At 34.6% G+C, this 16,389-nt stretch overlaps 1 protein-coding gene across 1 annotated transcript; it reads right to left on the reverse strand.

Annotated features, from left to right (window-relative positions):
• Window positions 1-209: 209 nt before the first annotated feature.
• LOC145616383 (ABC transporter G family member 39-like) lies at window positions 210-15,402 on the reverse strand. The gene is made up of 19 exons (XM_081671090.1): window positions 14,994-15,402; window positions 14,059-14,179; window positions 10,433-10,521; window positions 9,519-9,603; window positions 9,072-9,362; window positions 8,897-8,987; window positions 7,879-8,779; window positions 7,600-7,760; window positions 7,383-7,486; window positions 7,122-7,287; window positions 6,807-7,030; window positions 6,324-6,656; window positions 5,920-6,210; window positions 5,739-5,822; window positions 4,905-5,038; window positions 4,562-4,789; window positions 3,059-3,230; window positions 2,703-2,957; window positions 210-854 (listed from the first exon to the last, which is right to left on the reverse strand). The coding sequence occupies exons 1-19, from the start codon at window positions 15,353-15,355 to the stop codon at window positions 585-587; spliced, it is 4,362 nt and encodes a 1,453-aa protein (XP_081527216.1). The 5' UTR covers window positions 15,356-15,402; the 3' UTR covers window positions 210-584.
• Window positions 15,403-16,389: the final 987 nt, after the last annotated feature.

A 16,389-nucleotide genomic window follows, 5' to 3' on the forward strand; every position in this document is an offset into this window, starting at 1 on the left:
TTAATAATGAAAATAAATATAAGCAATATATTAACATTACTATTATATCATGTGACATATGTGACAAAAGCTCATAGAACTAAAAGAATACTGGACAGGTAATAAGTAAACTTTACACCATTTCTTTTAATTATTGTGTACAGAATTATAGATACAGGCTGTAACTTGCCTCAAAATCAAAAAAAAAATGAAAATTACAGTGATATTTCAAAACAATAAAATAATAAATATGAGGAAAATAAACTAAGATCTTTCATCTGAATACTTTACCTAATTACCTCTGATTAACCACACAATATACTTCCTATTCTAACTTTATTACAACAATACCATTTTGGTTTGCTAAAATATTACGCCCCCTACTCTATATTAGTTGTAGTTTTTGCTTTTCGAGAACGAACTTTGTTTTATATCATATTGAAGCTTCATAAAATAAAAATACGTTTATCAAATTTCGTACTTCTATGATGTATATATATGACTATATGAGTAAAAGTAAACTTTTAAAGTTCGATCTCGAAAAGCAAAAGCAACAATTAATCCGAAATGGAGGGAGTATTGTAAGATTTCCCTACTTAATTTTTTTATCTCTTTTGGAAGTTAAGGTACTTGATGCCATAGGCAAAGACAAAGAAGAAGAGGAGGACCCAACCAAGATGTCCAATAACAATAACAGGCAGAAAGTCATATTCATAACCCAAGTAATCTTTGAGGAAAGCCTGCACAGACATACTGCTGGATCCAGGTATATCAATAAGTGAGGTCTTATCGCCTACTTGTGAAGTTACAAGGCCATACAACGTCCATGAAACCGGGGAAGCCCAGTAGTACCATCTCCACCATATTGGTATTTGCTGCAATCAAATACAAGAAGCACCGAAAAGGTAAGAAAGGTATAGCAAGTCAAAAATGTTTTGTATCTGCAGCAATGAAATAGTGGATGTGAAAAGGAAATAAGAGAATCAGTTCCTGGTGTGTGTAAAATTGTAAATAAGCAAAACTTGTGTCACTGGTTATACCAGATTTTCAGGGATATAAGCAAATACTTGCATCACAAGTTACAACTATGGCTAAATATCCACATGTTTTCCATTTAGAGCTGGCAAAACTTGGTTCAGCCTAGAAGACCAACCTGGAGAAATGTGGGTTACTTTCAAGCATGCATGATTCTCTTCTATGAATTAGAACTGAATGTTTTAACTAAAGTTGATTAGAAGTTGATTTGACTGGAAATTATAACAAAATTTTAAGCAAAAATGTAATGATTTGATTAAGATTTTATGACAATCTGAAATGAGAGAATATGAATTACGTAGTATTATAATCAATCCAAAATACATTCTATCAACCAGCATAAAGAGACACGAGAAGTTACATTAGCAATAATAAGCTCATTAACCTAAATCAACATGCTTTCCTTGCTAGAATGAGGGGAACACAATTCATGCAATCAATATTATAATGAGGGGAACACAAATCATGCAATCAATATTATGATAATACGAAAATTTAAAAGGATAACGGGAGAAGTAATACATGGGCTGCGCCCGTCACCAGGAGCGAGGGTTTACTTCATAAGTCTAAGGAAGTTCCATCCTAAAATCATACGGCAATGGGAGGGATAACCCCTAAACCTTATAAAGTGTTTAACTCTTTTTTTTTTCTCTCTCCCACTCACATGTACGGTCCTTTAATTCCATCACGTGATGTTTCATGGGGCCAGAGTGCATTTTTTTCCTTACCCCTCTCATGGATAAGTTGGTTAGTATACTCATCACTCGAGCCATTAAAGGTACCAAATTGTGGGTCTGCCCATTACCATGTTAAATATGGGAGCGTTTGTCAGAGTCTACCATCCTAAAACCATATGGCAATAAGAGCTAGTAGCCCTTTAGCCTTAAAAAGTGTTAAACTCTCTACTTTCTACAATGTGGGACACTAACATGTGTTGTTTGGGAAGTTTACAGAAGATTTCTCAATCTAAGGTTACAGTCAAATTCTCTCTTAGGGTTCTCAAATCTAAGCTAATTCCTACTATTAAAGCACAATTAGTTTTCAAAGCCAAGCCAGCTTAACCAAATTTCTGGGAAGAAATTTAGAGAAAGAAAAAAAGACCAAAAAAGACCAAATAATCAATGTACCCTATCTTACATAGTCATGTGTCCAACATAATCCGCAGTCTTCTTGACAAGGTCACAAGGGTTTATGGTCATATGCCATGACCCACATGGCTTTGTACGATCTGACAATACCTAATACGACTTCAACGTCTCCTACATGAACATGATTAAGAACTCTCACAGTTGTGCCCTTCTCTAATACTCCTCCAGGTCAAACTACCTCTAAAACCCAGCATTCCTAGCAACTAAATCAGTTTGTTATTCTTAACACCACCCCCCCCCCCCCCCCCCCCCCCAAAAAAAAAAAAAAAAAAAAAAAAAATTAATCAGTTTGTTATTGCTAGTGTATTTGTCAGAGGACTATGATTTACAAGGTAATGCACCATAAACTAGAACATTCATGTCTGAGATAAAAATTATTTCTTAAATGTACCCTGCATCTGACATTTAAAATTAATAACATATGCTTGTATGAAGCATATGATATTGAAGTGTGATCAAAATTATGAGATCTACAAGTGATGAACAAAGCATTCCCAAGTTAGGCATAGTTTGAATATAAATAAGTTGTAGGCATCATACCGGTCGAGGTATCAGAAAACCAGCAAATAGATTCCAGAGACTGAGGAAGAAACCCATCACAATGCCTGCAACTTGAGGACCAGGTGTAAGAGAGACAAGCATCATTCCATACATTCCAAAGTAGATGAAGCATGTTGTTATAAAGTAGCAGAAATAAATGAATTTTCCGAAATTCCACTCAAATCCAATCGTCGAGTAGAGGATAAGGGTGTAGAGAACTGTCTGTATCACAGTGTAGATTGTTTCTATTGCCACCTGTGGCATGATGGGAGCAGTGAAAAAGAAAGGAAACGGATTAGAAAGCAGTCTTTTTAGATTAACATTCAGAACCTTGTTCAACTTCCTGACTTGGTTACCTGAGCCAATGCATAGGGCAATGGTGAATACATCCCTGCTGCTTTTTCACGATAGAATACTGTCCTCTCAATGGCAACAACAGCTTGCACAGCTGAAGCGTTAGTGGCTCCAAGAAAAAGTAAAGCGGAATACATAGCTCCTAAAAAGTTCATTAGGTCTTGTACTTTGGATCTGTTAGCAAATTCAGAAGTAAGATACTTACGAATATGGTAAGGCATAACCTATATTTACAATCCACCACTAAAAACTAAACCAATGGTGGAATAAGAAAGACAACAAGAATTGAAAATAAAGTCAGACATTGGAGCTACATCCTCATTGAAACAAATTCAATGTTATCTGACTTATCTCATTCACTTCATTTGCTAGACAAGCTCAGTTTACATGTAAAGTTGAATTAATAATAGATCAATAGGCTAGCCTCTATTTTTCAGTGTTAAATATACACAAAATAGCATTGTTCACAACTCTCATTTCACCATAATAACTGTAAACCATTAGCTACAGGCTAGCATTCTTTCCTAAATATTGGAATTTAGAAATTCAAATACACAACTAACATCTTTCATAGTTGTTTATTACTCCATCCGTCCCCTTTTGATAGTCCCTTATGGGCATTTTTCAAAGGAATTAATAAACACAAATAAGAATAATAAGAGTACATTGAAAAAGTAAATTGACATTGGGTATGCAAAAAAGTAGAGAGAGAAAGTAATAAAAGTACATGGGAAAACAAAATATACATGGGAAATTTAAATTTGCACAAGTATTGTTGCAAATTGGAGGAAATTTTGGTAAAAAACTAATATTAATGGTTGTTGGAAAAAGCACATGGGGTGAACATTTTGGGACTAAAATTTGCCCATAAGGGACTATCAAAAGGGGACGGAGGGAGTATGTCACATTACTACTGTCATTAATGAGTGCCTAAACAATTTCTGAATAACAATACATGGACTCTCTCAGCTCTCTTTGTTGATAAAAGTGGAACTCCTGATATTAGTAGATCTACATTGTCCAAAACATATCCAGTATTATTACAAAAATTTATAGTTACACATTCATGTTTCTATTTATTTTTTCTGGGTAAGTACTGATGCATAAACATTCTGATTTTAATCACTTGCTGAAGCAGGTATAATTACTCAACTTATCAATTCAAGATCTATTCAGGTATTCAGGCTCTCTAATATTTCAATGTGAAACTAGCAGTGTTATTGCCAGTCCCAAGCCTGGATAAAGGAGGAGGGTTACGGTATGCCAGTGACAGCCAGTGTAAAACTTTGTCAAGTCACATGACAATATGACATGAGCAACAATGATTGAGAGTAAAACTAGGATAGATGACATCTTGGGAAGTCCTCGTTTTGGTTCATGTAGCCAACTCTACTTATGGGATTAAGGCGTTCAAACAAGCAAGCAAATCATAATTATCTACATCTTGTTAGACAATAAGAGGTGACTAGGTGAGTCCTTAAATAAGTAATGCAATGAGATCTTACATTTTACGTCCCTTGTTCCAGAATATTACACCAAAGATGAGACCGACGGCTATGGTTAAAGCAAATCGAACAAGGTTGTACTGTGGATTCCTCCAATATGACCAATATTGCTTCCAGAAGCAAGCCTTAAATTGAACAAAGGATGGCTGAGAGTATTTAGCTGGGAAGTAGAGATCACTAGAACCTGGTGACGGAATGCTGAGCTCTTCAACAAGATCTTGATTCTTCCTAGAAAATATTTCATAATATTCATCTCTTAGAAAATTTTAAGGAAAAAAAAAGTACATATATCATGTGATTGCAATATATCAATTTGTAATGAAAATAAAAGGGGGACACATACTGATAACGCGAGGAAGTAGCATAATATATAGCAAAATCCATATCCAATTGAGTCTCTACTTGAGGAGTACTAATATCTAGCATCCATGTGGCTGGATTATAGCCAGCCTTGATCTTAGGCACTCCAGGAATAGCCTGCAAAAGATCATCACTTTAAGTAATCACCAAATAAAACTTCTACTCTACAGTGAACAGAACTAAATTGAATATTTAGTTCATACCATTTTTTTCCTAAACTAAAACCATAAGTAGAGACGTCAAACTTTAGTAAACACCTGGAATTACTCTGAAATAATTTTTAGTAAATACCTTCGTCACATATTATGTGCAACTTTTAAATTTTTAATAGTATACAAATTATACCCAAAGGTTGCACACATAGTATGCAACAGAGGAAGTATTTTGAAAATCTATGTAATCTCTCTTTCTCACTCGGGATTCTCCAAAGGCTCACCCTTCTTAGAATTTTGTTTACCATGCCATCATAGAAGATGGTCTTTCTTGTTCTTTTTCAAAATTATTATACATGCAAACATTATACTTTGCAAGGAAGGACTCTTTGAGCGTGAATTTTTTGATCCAACTTGTAGTCATGTAATGTGTCACATCCTAAAAAGGAAATGCCATATACAATGCCTAGTTAATAAAATGCTTTTCTGAATTATTCAAGAGCAATTACTTGTCTTATTTGTCTGTTTCTATTTTTCTCTAACCAAGTACAATCACTTCCTTTTGTTTCAGTTGTCTAGAGGTCTTTTTACTTGTATATGCAACTACATAGGTTGTTTAATTACATGAAAACATATATGACAAATGGATCATAATTATAACTCACTTCAAAATATTCAATAAGCTCATGGGAATGATGGCCAAGGGGGCCTGCATAAATAACTTGTCCTCCCCGCTTCATCAATAAGAGCTGCAATAACATATTATGAAACGAATGTTAAATGAAGAGAAAATATAGTATATATAACAAGGCAGTGGCAAATAAATATCATATCTTTGTGGTGTACCTCATCAAAAGCCTCAAATATATCTATGCTTGGCTGATGAATGGTGCAGACAACAGTTCTACCAGTGTCCACTGTATTTCTCACTGTGCGCATTACAATGGCAGCAGCTCTGGCATCAAGCCCAGATGTTGGCTCATCCATAAAGATAATGGAAGGATTAGCAACTAACTCTACTGCGATTGTCAATCTCTTCCTTTGCTCTGTTGACAGTCCGTTAACGCCAGGAAGGCCAACCAGAGAATCTCTTAATGGTTTAAGCTCAATCAAATCCATTACTTCCTCAATAAACATCTACGATGCAAATGGGAAATAAAAATCAGTCGCCTGTAACAATAATAATAATTGTCTGTAAGAGATGGCTGAACAACATAGCATGTAACTGCCTATCAAAGGATGTAATAAACCTGACGTGTATTTGCATCCACATCAGAAGAAAGACGAAGCCAGGCTGAGTACATGAGAGATTCAAAGACAGTGACATGTGGTGAATGAATGTCAGTTTGTTCACAGTAGCCACATATCCGAGCAAAGGTTGATTGGTTCTTTGGGTAACCAGATATGCTAATGCTGCCTTCAATATAGCCACCAGTCTTCCTTCCAGCCAGCACATCCATTAGTGTGGTTTTTCCAGCACCACTCACACCCACTAGTGCTGTCAATATACCTGGCCTAAAGGCACCACTAACACCTTGTAGTAGTTGAAGGCGATCTTCTTCATAACCTCGGTTTTTCATTTCCTGATATAAAAAAACCAAAGTTTCTACCTCAGTCTTAGTCGTATACAGTACCAATTGACAATTATAACAAAAAAACTGGTATGTTGCCTAAGGCCTACTGCTATTGCAATGTTATATGCTATCTCTACAAAGATAAGATAGAAAACTTACGGCAGGCATATCCACATAGTAACTGACATGGTTGAATGCAAGTGAAAGAGGTTGGAAAGGCATAACCATACCCCTTCTGGGGGCTTCAACATGTGAATTAATACTCCCTGAATGCAAATTCATAGCTGCATCCAGATTATTAAGTCTTTCCTCAGATGGCTTCTTATTCATTTTGTTATCATCATCATCACCGTTCAATAATACAGTTTTTGAATCGCTAAAAGCTGTTAAAAAAAACAAACAGAGATTGTCATTAGCTTCCTTCAAGATTTAGTCTTCCTGTAGCCAAAATGAAAATAGAAGTGGACGACTTACGACTTAAGAATGTCAATGACAGAATATATAACAGGTTGAACAGGAGAGAAAACCCCAATAGAGCAACAATACTGATCCAAAACCAATATTGTTCTTTAAAGAAACCTCTAGATGCAAGGAGGACTTTACCAATGGTAGGCTCATCAATTCCAGGGTCTGTATTAGGCTGCATTAGTATATGAATTAATAAACACAAACATTTAAATTCAAACGAATGCAAAGGGAAGAAAAAAGAAGAGATTGGAAAGGAAAAGAAATTACAGTGTTCCATCGTTCATCAAGAAACTCATTAATAACTAAAGCATTCTGTCCATACATCATAGGTGAAATGTAGTAGCCCCATATCATCCAAGGACCAATATCACCTACATACCCACAAATAAAAAGGCAATCAGAAAATATTATAATATCAGATGATGCCAGATGTACAGTTTATCAAATTTTGGTACTAGTCAACAGTTAGAGGTATAAGGCATACCTTTTGCAATTATAAAACCTCCAAGGACAAAAACTAACAGCAATCCAAATATAGCAACATTGTTAGCGACCACCATGATTCTCCCCGCAGCTCCAATGAACCGAAAGAGGGACAAAGCCATCTGATGAATACAGAAATACGCCAGCAACTGGCAGAAAAACCTAATTGAATAAGACAGATTCATAAGAGGAGAAACCAAAAGCACAATAGTATAAACAAAGTGATCTTATTTTAAGGAATGCATATGATTACACTTATAATATTTTTTGTCAGTCTTACCTACTAGCAGATGGAGCAAAACCAATTGTGTAATAGGTGAGAATGGTCCATATTGCTGATTCCATGAATGATAATGGGATTCTAAGGACCCAAACTGGTAACGCATAAGCCCATGCAGGGTGGAACATGAAGTCCCTCTGTTTATAGAAGATTGGTAGGCGAAGAACTGTCAAGGACAGTTCAGCAAAACCATTAAACATAATATTTATGAGACTGAAAAATAGGGCCCCGAGGTATTTGTTGCCACCATTGATTGTTTTATGATCCATTGTTGTCCTAAGGAAAACAGTCATTGTAATTAATGACATGATTGTTATTTGTGTAGTCTTGAAGACATATATAAAAGAGTTCCGTTTCATTAGCAACCACTCCCTCCAGAAACAAGCCTTAAAAAGCTCCCAACTAGAGATACCATATTTTTCTTTGACCAAAGCAGCTGGGTGAGCTTTGGATTTATCAAAAGGAACTACAAGATCGGATGCTAGATTTTGCCCAGTTCGGAAAGATTGGAAGCCCTGAGTGAATTCAGAAACTGAAATGTAATTATAAGGTTGGTCCTTCCTAAACCAATACTGTTCTTGATCTTTCTTGGAAGTCACTTCTTGGAGAAAATCAGCTATTCCTTTCCTCTCTGGGCATTTGAAGCCCATGTATTCAAAGAACTCAACAACCTCTTCACGAGGACCTTGATAAACAATTTGGGCTTCAGAAAGAAGAATAACATCATCAAAGAGTTCATAAGTTTCCGGAGCTGGTTGTAGGAGAGAGATGACCATTGTAACATCCATTATATGAACCATTTGCCTCATATACTTGCATATCTGAAAAGTGGTGGAACTATCCAATCCTGTTGATATTTCGTCCATCAGTAGAACTTTTGCTGGACCAACCAACATTTCACCTGCATTATGTTAAAATGAACAATGAATTATGAAATTGAATAAAAAGCTAAATCATTTACACAAACCATGAAATTCCATAATATGCAAGCAATAGCAGATTCACCCGAGATAAATACCAGTTGTTACACGCTTCTTTTGGCCACCAGAGATGCCCCTTGACATTTCATTCCCAACTATGATATCGGCGCATATATCCAATCCAAGTATCTATCAAAAGTTAAGAAACTGCAGTATAAGTGCTTCCTATCTCTGTTAATTAATCATGATATAACCCATTTGTGTGTCACAAACCTTGAGAACATAATCAGTAACCAGACTAGTTTGTTGGCCTGACAATGCTATGGCCTTCATGAAGGCATCAATTTCAGGGTCTGGCTTGATTCCTGCTTGCTTCTCTCTTCTGGAGAGCTCTGCCAACACTTCATACCTAGTCCCAACCCCTAAGCATCGCCCTGAAAAATCTAACGTCTCTCTAACAGTCAACTCTCCATTATGTAGGTCATCTTGACTAATATAAGCACAGGTCCTCTGGGGAACAAATTCCGTTAACTCATGGCCACAATATGTTACCTTCCCGGTTACCTGTTTACAGCCAACAAAGATACAATAATATTAATTATAATTTAACCAAATCCATTAGGTATTGAGCAAGTTTGCCAATTCTTTAATTCTGCATCGAAGCATTACGACTTGGTAAATTTAGTTTAATAATATATAAAGTGTGAAAAAAAAGATCACCTTGAGGTTTTTATCCAGCTTTCCTGCAAGTGCCAATAAAAAAGTTGTTTTCCCTGCACCTGGAGGCCCCAAAAGTAATGTCATCCTGACAATTAACATACCATTGCACAATGGAGAGACAATCTTCAGCACCAATACATTACACATAGAAGGAACAACACATAATGCAACTTCATTTTATTATTTACTCCCACCGCACCCCGCACCACCCCCCCCCCCCCAAAACCCCCCGAAAACCCCAGGTCATATCTTGCATTACTACAACCCAAAATCTAACATGAACCAGTAAGCGACATATAACAATAGTAGCGTCTATTCCCACTACCTAAGATTTAACTTCGTTTACATATACTTACTACTTGTCTACCTAGTATATACTCCACAAAAACACACACATTCATAGAAGAAATATTCATTTCATACCCTCTATTACAGTCATACTTCATCTCTTTCCCTAAACTTAATATTTCACTTCCCTTTTATCGTCTTTCTCCTTTCCTTCTGTTGATACGATCCGTACAACAACTATATCATTCCAGCCACTCATTTAAACAACAAACAACTGTGAAATTTGAAAGTTTACTACGGATTGCATTTAGTGTAACACCCCCAACAAGTATATACATAGAATTCAATTCCCATGATAAGCAATTTATCATTCATACATAATACATGGTTCTGACTTTAATAACAACACAATGTTGAAACTCTATATATTTGATTGCATGAATTAAAAGATAATTGGAATACACAATTTGATTAACTGAAAGCACAAACATGAAGAAACTCTATATATTTAACTGCATGCATCATTTTCAAAAGCCCATTAACATTATTGTATGGAAAATGAACAAATTCTGCAAAACTAAAACCAAAACCTGAATTTGTTTGCAATTGGGTATGAAAATTGGTACCTGGAGGGTTTGACAATCCCAGTGACATTTTGAAGGATCTTGAGTGTCCTCTTCTTTGATGGGGATAAACCCACCATTCCTAGAATTGCCTGCCATAATCAAAGGTAATTTCAATCTTAAGCACAAACCATTCTTTCCAAAAAAAACAAACCATTTCTTTCCTCATTTCAACGATTTCCCGGACTACACAGCAGATTATACTCCGTTTTAATTATTGGGTTTAAACACAAATTAATGACTTCATCCTCCTAAGTCCTAACTGTCCTAACTCCTAAGTTCTAAAGGAGTATTTTGTTTCAAATTTAATTTAATTTTTTTTTTCACCCTTTGGGCTAATTCGAATTCAGGTTCAGTTTTGGGTGGTTAGATTCCAATCCCCTACCGTTGAAATATTTTTTTACTAATTTAAATTTATTTTTATTGATTTTTTTTTTTTTTGTAATTAGTTATAATACTTAAATTTATTGATTGACGATTATTTTTACTAATTTTTAACCCGGTGCCTTTTTGGTGCAGCAAGCCATACCATGTGGCCTGCTGCCAAGTCAGCAAAAATAACTGACCTAGATGGCGCATAACAGGTTACTATTCACGCGCATGTAGGAGTTACTGGTATTGTCAGGGGTACTTGTATTTTTCAGGTGTTACTTGTTTTTTTTTTTTTCCAAAAGTTACTTGTATAATTACTTATTTAGGGGTTACTTGTATTTTTTTTTCAAGAGTTACTTGTATAGATTACTTATTCAGGGGTTACTTGTTTTATTTTTTATTTTTTTCTGGAATTACTTGTGTGGATTACTTATTGAGGGGTTACTTGTATTTTTCGAGGATTACTTTTTTTTTTTTTTTTCTCAGGGGTTACTTGAATGGATTACTTATTCAGAGGTTACTAGAATGGGTTAATTAAAGGGTTACTTGTATGATTACTTATTCAAGGGTTACTTGTATGGGCTACTTCAGGGGTTACTTGTATGAGTTACTTATTCAAGGTACTTGTATGAGTTACTTATTCAAGAGTTTCTTGTAGGCCCCATACCAAACCAGTAACACCCTACAAGTAACCCCTGACCAAAACCAGTAACACCATACAAGTAACCCCTAACTAAACCAGTAACACCCTACAAGTAACCCCTGACCAAACCAGTAACACCGTACAAGTAACCCCTAACTAAACCAGTAACACTCTATAATATGCTCTTACTACTATTGTTGTTTATGTTGCTGATTTTTTGACGAAGAATGTTTGATCGAAGATTCCACGAAGAAAACGAGCTCAAATTTCTCCGATTCTCATTGATTTCACTACTTCAAATGTTGTTGATGATCTTAAGCTTAATTAATAGCAATTTTCACAGCAATTTGACACCCAAATTCTACAATTTCGGGCTTTAATTGCATCAATTTGGCAAAGAGAGAGAAAATGGGTTGAGTAGAGATATGCTTGTTGGTGATGTGTGGTCTGATTTGAAGAAGAAACTAAGAAAAGAGGAGAGAAAAGATGGGTGGAGTAAAAATATGGTTGCTGGTGATGTGTGGTTTGGCTTGGAGAAGAAGCTAAGAAAAGAGGAGAGAAATAAAGGAAAGAGAAGACTTATGTATTTTTTTTTATAAAAAAATAAATAAAATTGTGGCTAGCCACACCATGTGGCCAGCCACATACAAAAATTTGTGTTTTTAACCTGTTTTATTTATTGAATTGCACTTATTGTTACCAAAACTAACTTATATGAATATATATATATACACAGCCTGTCCTGTGTGTGGCTGGCCACACCGTGTGACTATTTATTAAAGAACCAAGTAACCCTTAAAAATACTGAGCAAGTAACCTCGATAACAATAACCGAGTAACTCTACTGATGAAATAACCCCTTTAACACTAACCAAGTAACCCCTATTACACTAACGAAGTAATCTCTATGGTGGCTAGCCACACGGTGTGGCAATCCACATATAAGAATTTATAGTATATACATATTGAACAATTTTTATTTGAAGTGAAGTGAACAAAGCCTAACAAATTAACTTATGGTTTAATTCAAATCATCATTTCAACTGTGGGACTAGTTCGATCATGCAAGTTATTTTAGGCAAAAATTGTACCTAGTTTAAGAGGAATTAAAAAATATGAGTATATATATATATATATATATATAGTACTCCGTAAAAATTTATTGTAAGGAATAATAATCCTTCCGTTTCTAATTGTTTGCCCTATGTTTATTTTCTACTTTATTAAGTATTGGTTGAGTACATTGATGAGAGAGAAAAATAGTGGGGCACAACTATTTTTTGTGCGAGTAAAAGTGGTGGTCCCTATAGACATTTAAGGTATGGGGCAAACTTTTAGGGACACCCATATATAAAAATTGGGGCAAACAAAATGGAATAGAGAGTAAATTACTACGAGTAATAGTTTACGGAGTATATCACAAATTTTTTTATGTAACCGGTCACCCTTAGTTGAATGTGTAGTCAATTTACATACTTCACATTTGAACTTAATGTGTAATGAGGATTGCGATAGGATTACCTAAACGGATGAGGGCTTATCGTAATAGACTAATAGGGTTAGGGCCTGTTCTCTTCAGATTATTTTCAGTTCAGTTTAGTTCCAATAAGTTCAATTCAGTTCAGTTCAGTTTAGATCTTAATAACCTTCTCTCATAAAATATTCAGTTCAATTCAGCTCAAATAAGTTCAGTTCAATTCAGGCAATCAGAACAGGCCCTTATTCCCATATGAACAAATGGCATTACTTTGTACTCTTATGAAATAGATGAGGTTACTTAGGCCATGTTTTCTTCATCTTATTTTTGCTGAATTGGTTTACTTGATTGAAATTATTTTGCTTTGACCATAAATTATTTTCACAGAACTGAACTTATTTTATTGAAGTAAAATTATTGTAATTGCACTGAAAATATTTTACTCTCTCCGTGTTTTTTAAGTGACACACTTTCCATTTCCGGCCGTGTTTTTTTAAGTGACACACTTCCTCTTTTAGAAATTCCTTACATTTTAATAATATATCTTCACCCCACTATCTCTTACTTTATCATTTCTCACTCCTTTCATGATCCCCACTTCCTCTCACATTCTATTACTTTATCATTTCTCACTCTTCCAACATACCCCACTAACATCTTATTTTATTAAAGTCAATAAAATCTCCTAAAAGTCTGTGTTGGTCAAACGGTGTCACTTAAAAAAACACGGAGGGAGTAATGAATATTATTTTTGTAAAGTGAAGAGAAAATGACTTAGGGCCTGTTCACATTTACTGAACTGAGCTGAACTGAACTGATTGGAGCTGAACTGAACTGAACTGAACTGAATTAATTGGAGCTGAACTGAACTGAATATTTTATGAGAGAGGGAAATTAGGAGCTGAACTGAACTGAACTGAACTGATTAGAGCTGAACTGAACTGAAATTAAGTAAATGTGAACAGACCCTTAATATTAATAAATAAGGGCTACACATGAACTTTTGATATCGCAACATTTTGTTTTTATTATCCGGTGAGAGTATGAGACAACACATTACATTAGTTCATTACTAATATCAAAGTTAATACTAATAAAGTAAATAGATAGATAGATTAGGAAAGGGATAAGAAATACCTCCATAGAGTTCATTGTAGAATTAAGCAAAGTTGGCAAAGCTCTACTGCCCACATGCACATCCCCTTCCACGAAAAGATGCTCGTATCTAACTTCAATCTTTGGTATCTCAAGTCCCACTCTATAATTATTTATCAATAAATTATTTTAATTAATGACTAATGAGAATCAAATCCCAGTTAATTGACAGAATATATACATATTAATTGTGATCAATGAATCAAAATTCAGTTCATTAGATTGTATGGTCGACCTAATTACCATATCATACCATAGATTAGCTTTAGTCTAGCTAATAAGACGAACTTACACCTAAAATAAAACAAATTAAAGCTAAGAAAGGACAATAATCGAACATAGCCCGTGTAATCATATAATTTAAATAATGTAACAAATAAATAAATAGATTCATTATTAAAAAAATTAAAAAAAAAAAAAAAAGGGTGTACTTACTTTTACTTTATTTAATTTTACCACATATTTACATCTTACCCATACACCATACACTTAGGGACTTCTGTCTTACTTTTTTATTTATCTCTCTTACTTTATCAACCTAACTTCCATTAAACTCTCTCTTACTTTCTTTAATTTATAAAAAGTGTCAATAGTCGAAACAACTATATATCATGATCATACTTTCTCCAATTTTTTTTTTTAAAAACGATTTCAAAATACATCAGTTTTAACCGCTAACAGTTAGATTTGATCAAATAGTAATACAAGTAAATCATCATAATTTAGTTAGGATCATTATGATTAGTTATAATCAACAAAAATCAATACTTATTAGCTATTATTAAATTCAATATATTAAATTTGATTAATACTTTCTCAATTTAAAGCAAATCAATTGAACATAATATCACATAAATGATAAAAATTTGAAAATCACCCCCTAAAAACACCAAAACAAAGAATTCACATAAACTTACTTATCCATCCTGTCCCTGAGTCTTCTAAGAAACTTCTCATTATCTTCATCAACAACTTCAAGAATAGTATCAACTAACACCTTTCTATCTTGCCTTCCCATGTTATGAAGATCAATCTCATTCCTCACCATTTTTCCATCTTCAAGCACTCTTCTTAGCACCCCTTTCCTAAGCCTTTCAAAGGTAGGCAACCTTTCGATGGCGGCCCATCTCAGCTCCTCCTCCTCCTCCTGCTCTTCCTCCCATCTCCGGCTACTGAAAACATCACCAGGAGCAGCTGTTAGAACATCCCGAAAGCTCGGTGCAGCCGGCCCCGGCCAGCTCCTCCGGCTGCTGCCACTGCCCAAATCATCCGGAACCATTGACCCAAGTTTTGATGATATGTAATAATCTCTTGGGCAATGAACTATGAAATTTGAAAGTTAGTTGTTTGAAATAATAATATCTTTTGCAGTATTTGTAAGTTACATGATATGCCTAGTGCCCACGTACAAAGTATGTGTTTAATTTCCTAGAACAAGTTTTCTTCAAATCTTGGAAAAGGGGTTATAAATAATGAAAGAAAATAAGTATTTATAGTGTAGAGTAGATCAGATTTATTTATTTTTTTAGTGGATCTTGCTAACGAATCCCCAAATGACGCATGCTAGGTAGTCAGTTCAGCCTCTCCGTTGCCGGGCCGTTAGATAAACATTTAAAATATTATCTAAAGTGATATTATTTGGGAATACATGACAAATTTACATATCAATCGGTTTAATTAATGTTCATTTTAATTTAATCTTTTTACTTTAGTTATATTATCCAACGCCACGGGACGTTCGTTAGGATTTCGCCTTTTTTTAATTGGAAAAAGTAATTAATTAGTGAAATAAAATGAATTAATTAGCTGTTTTTCCAAGGGATGGAATCTACAGCAAATGAGTGTGGTAATGCATTAATTAATGCGTCAAAGTTGGTTAGAATAGAGAGGTGATCATAACTCATATAATGTGATCGATGTTGTGGTTTCCCAAAACAGGGAGAACATTATTATCTAATTATGGGGGATAGAAGGATCATGTGCATATGATTGTGTGTTTGTGTGTCATAGTCTCATATGCATTATTTTTATACTCATACTAATGTGTTTGTGTGTCATCATAGACCACATGATTATAAAAATGTTCTAAATAAGCATATATCTACTCCGTATTTCATACTATATCTAGTGCGCGAGTACTTCAAAAAAGATGATGATTTTTTTCAATGGTTATGATATTCAATATGTTATTTTGAGGTTGACCATGACAGCATAGAAAAGAAAGCTTAGAAAGAGTATAAGAGAAAGCTTAATTATATTGATGAAATGATACAACTGTTTACAATGTTACGAAAAAATGAATAATCCTGATAT

This window comes from Chenopodium album, chromosome 26 (assembly GCF_948465745.1).
Source record: "Chenopodium album chromosome 26, dcCheAlbu1.1, whole genome shotgun sequence".
In the NCBI taxonomy this organism is placed as follows: Eukaryota; Viridiplantae; Streptophyta; class Magnoliopsida; order Caryophyllales; family Amaranthaceae; genus Chenopodium; species Chenopodium album.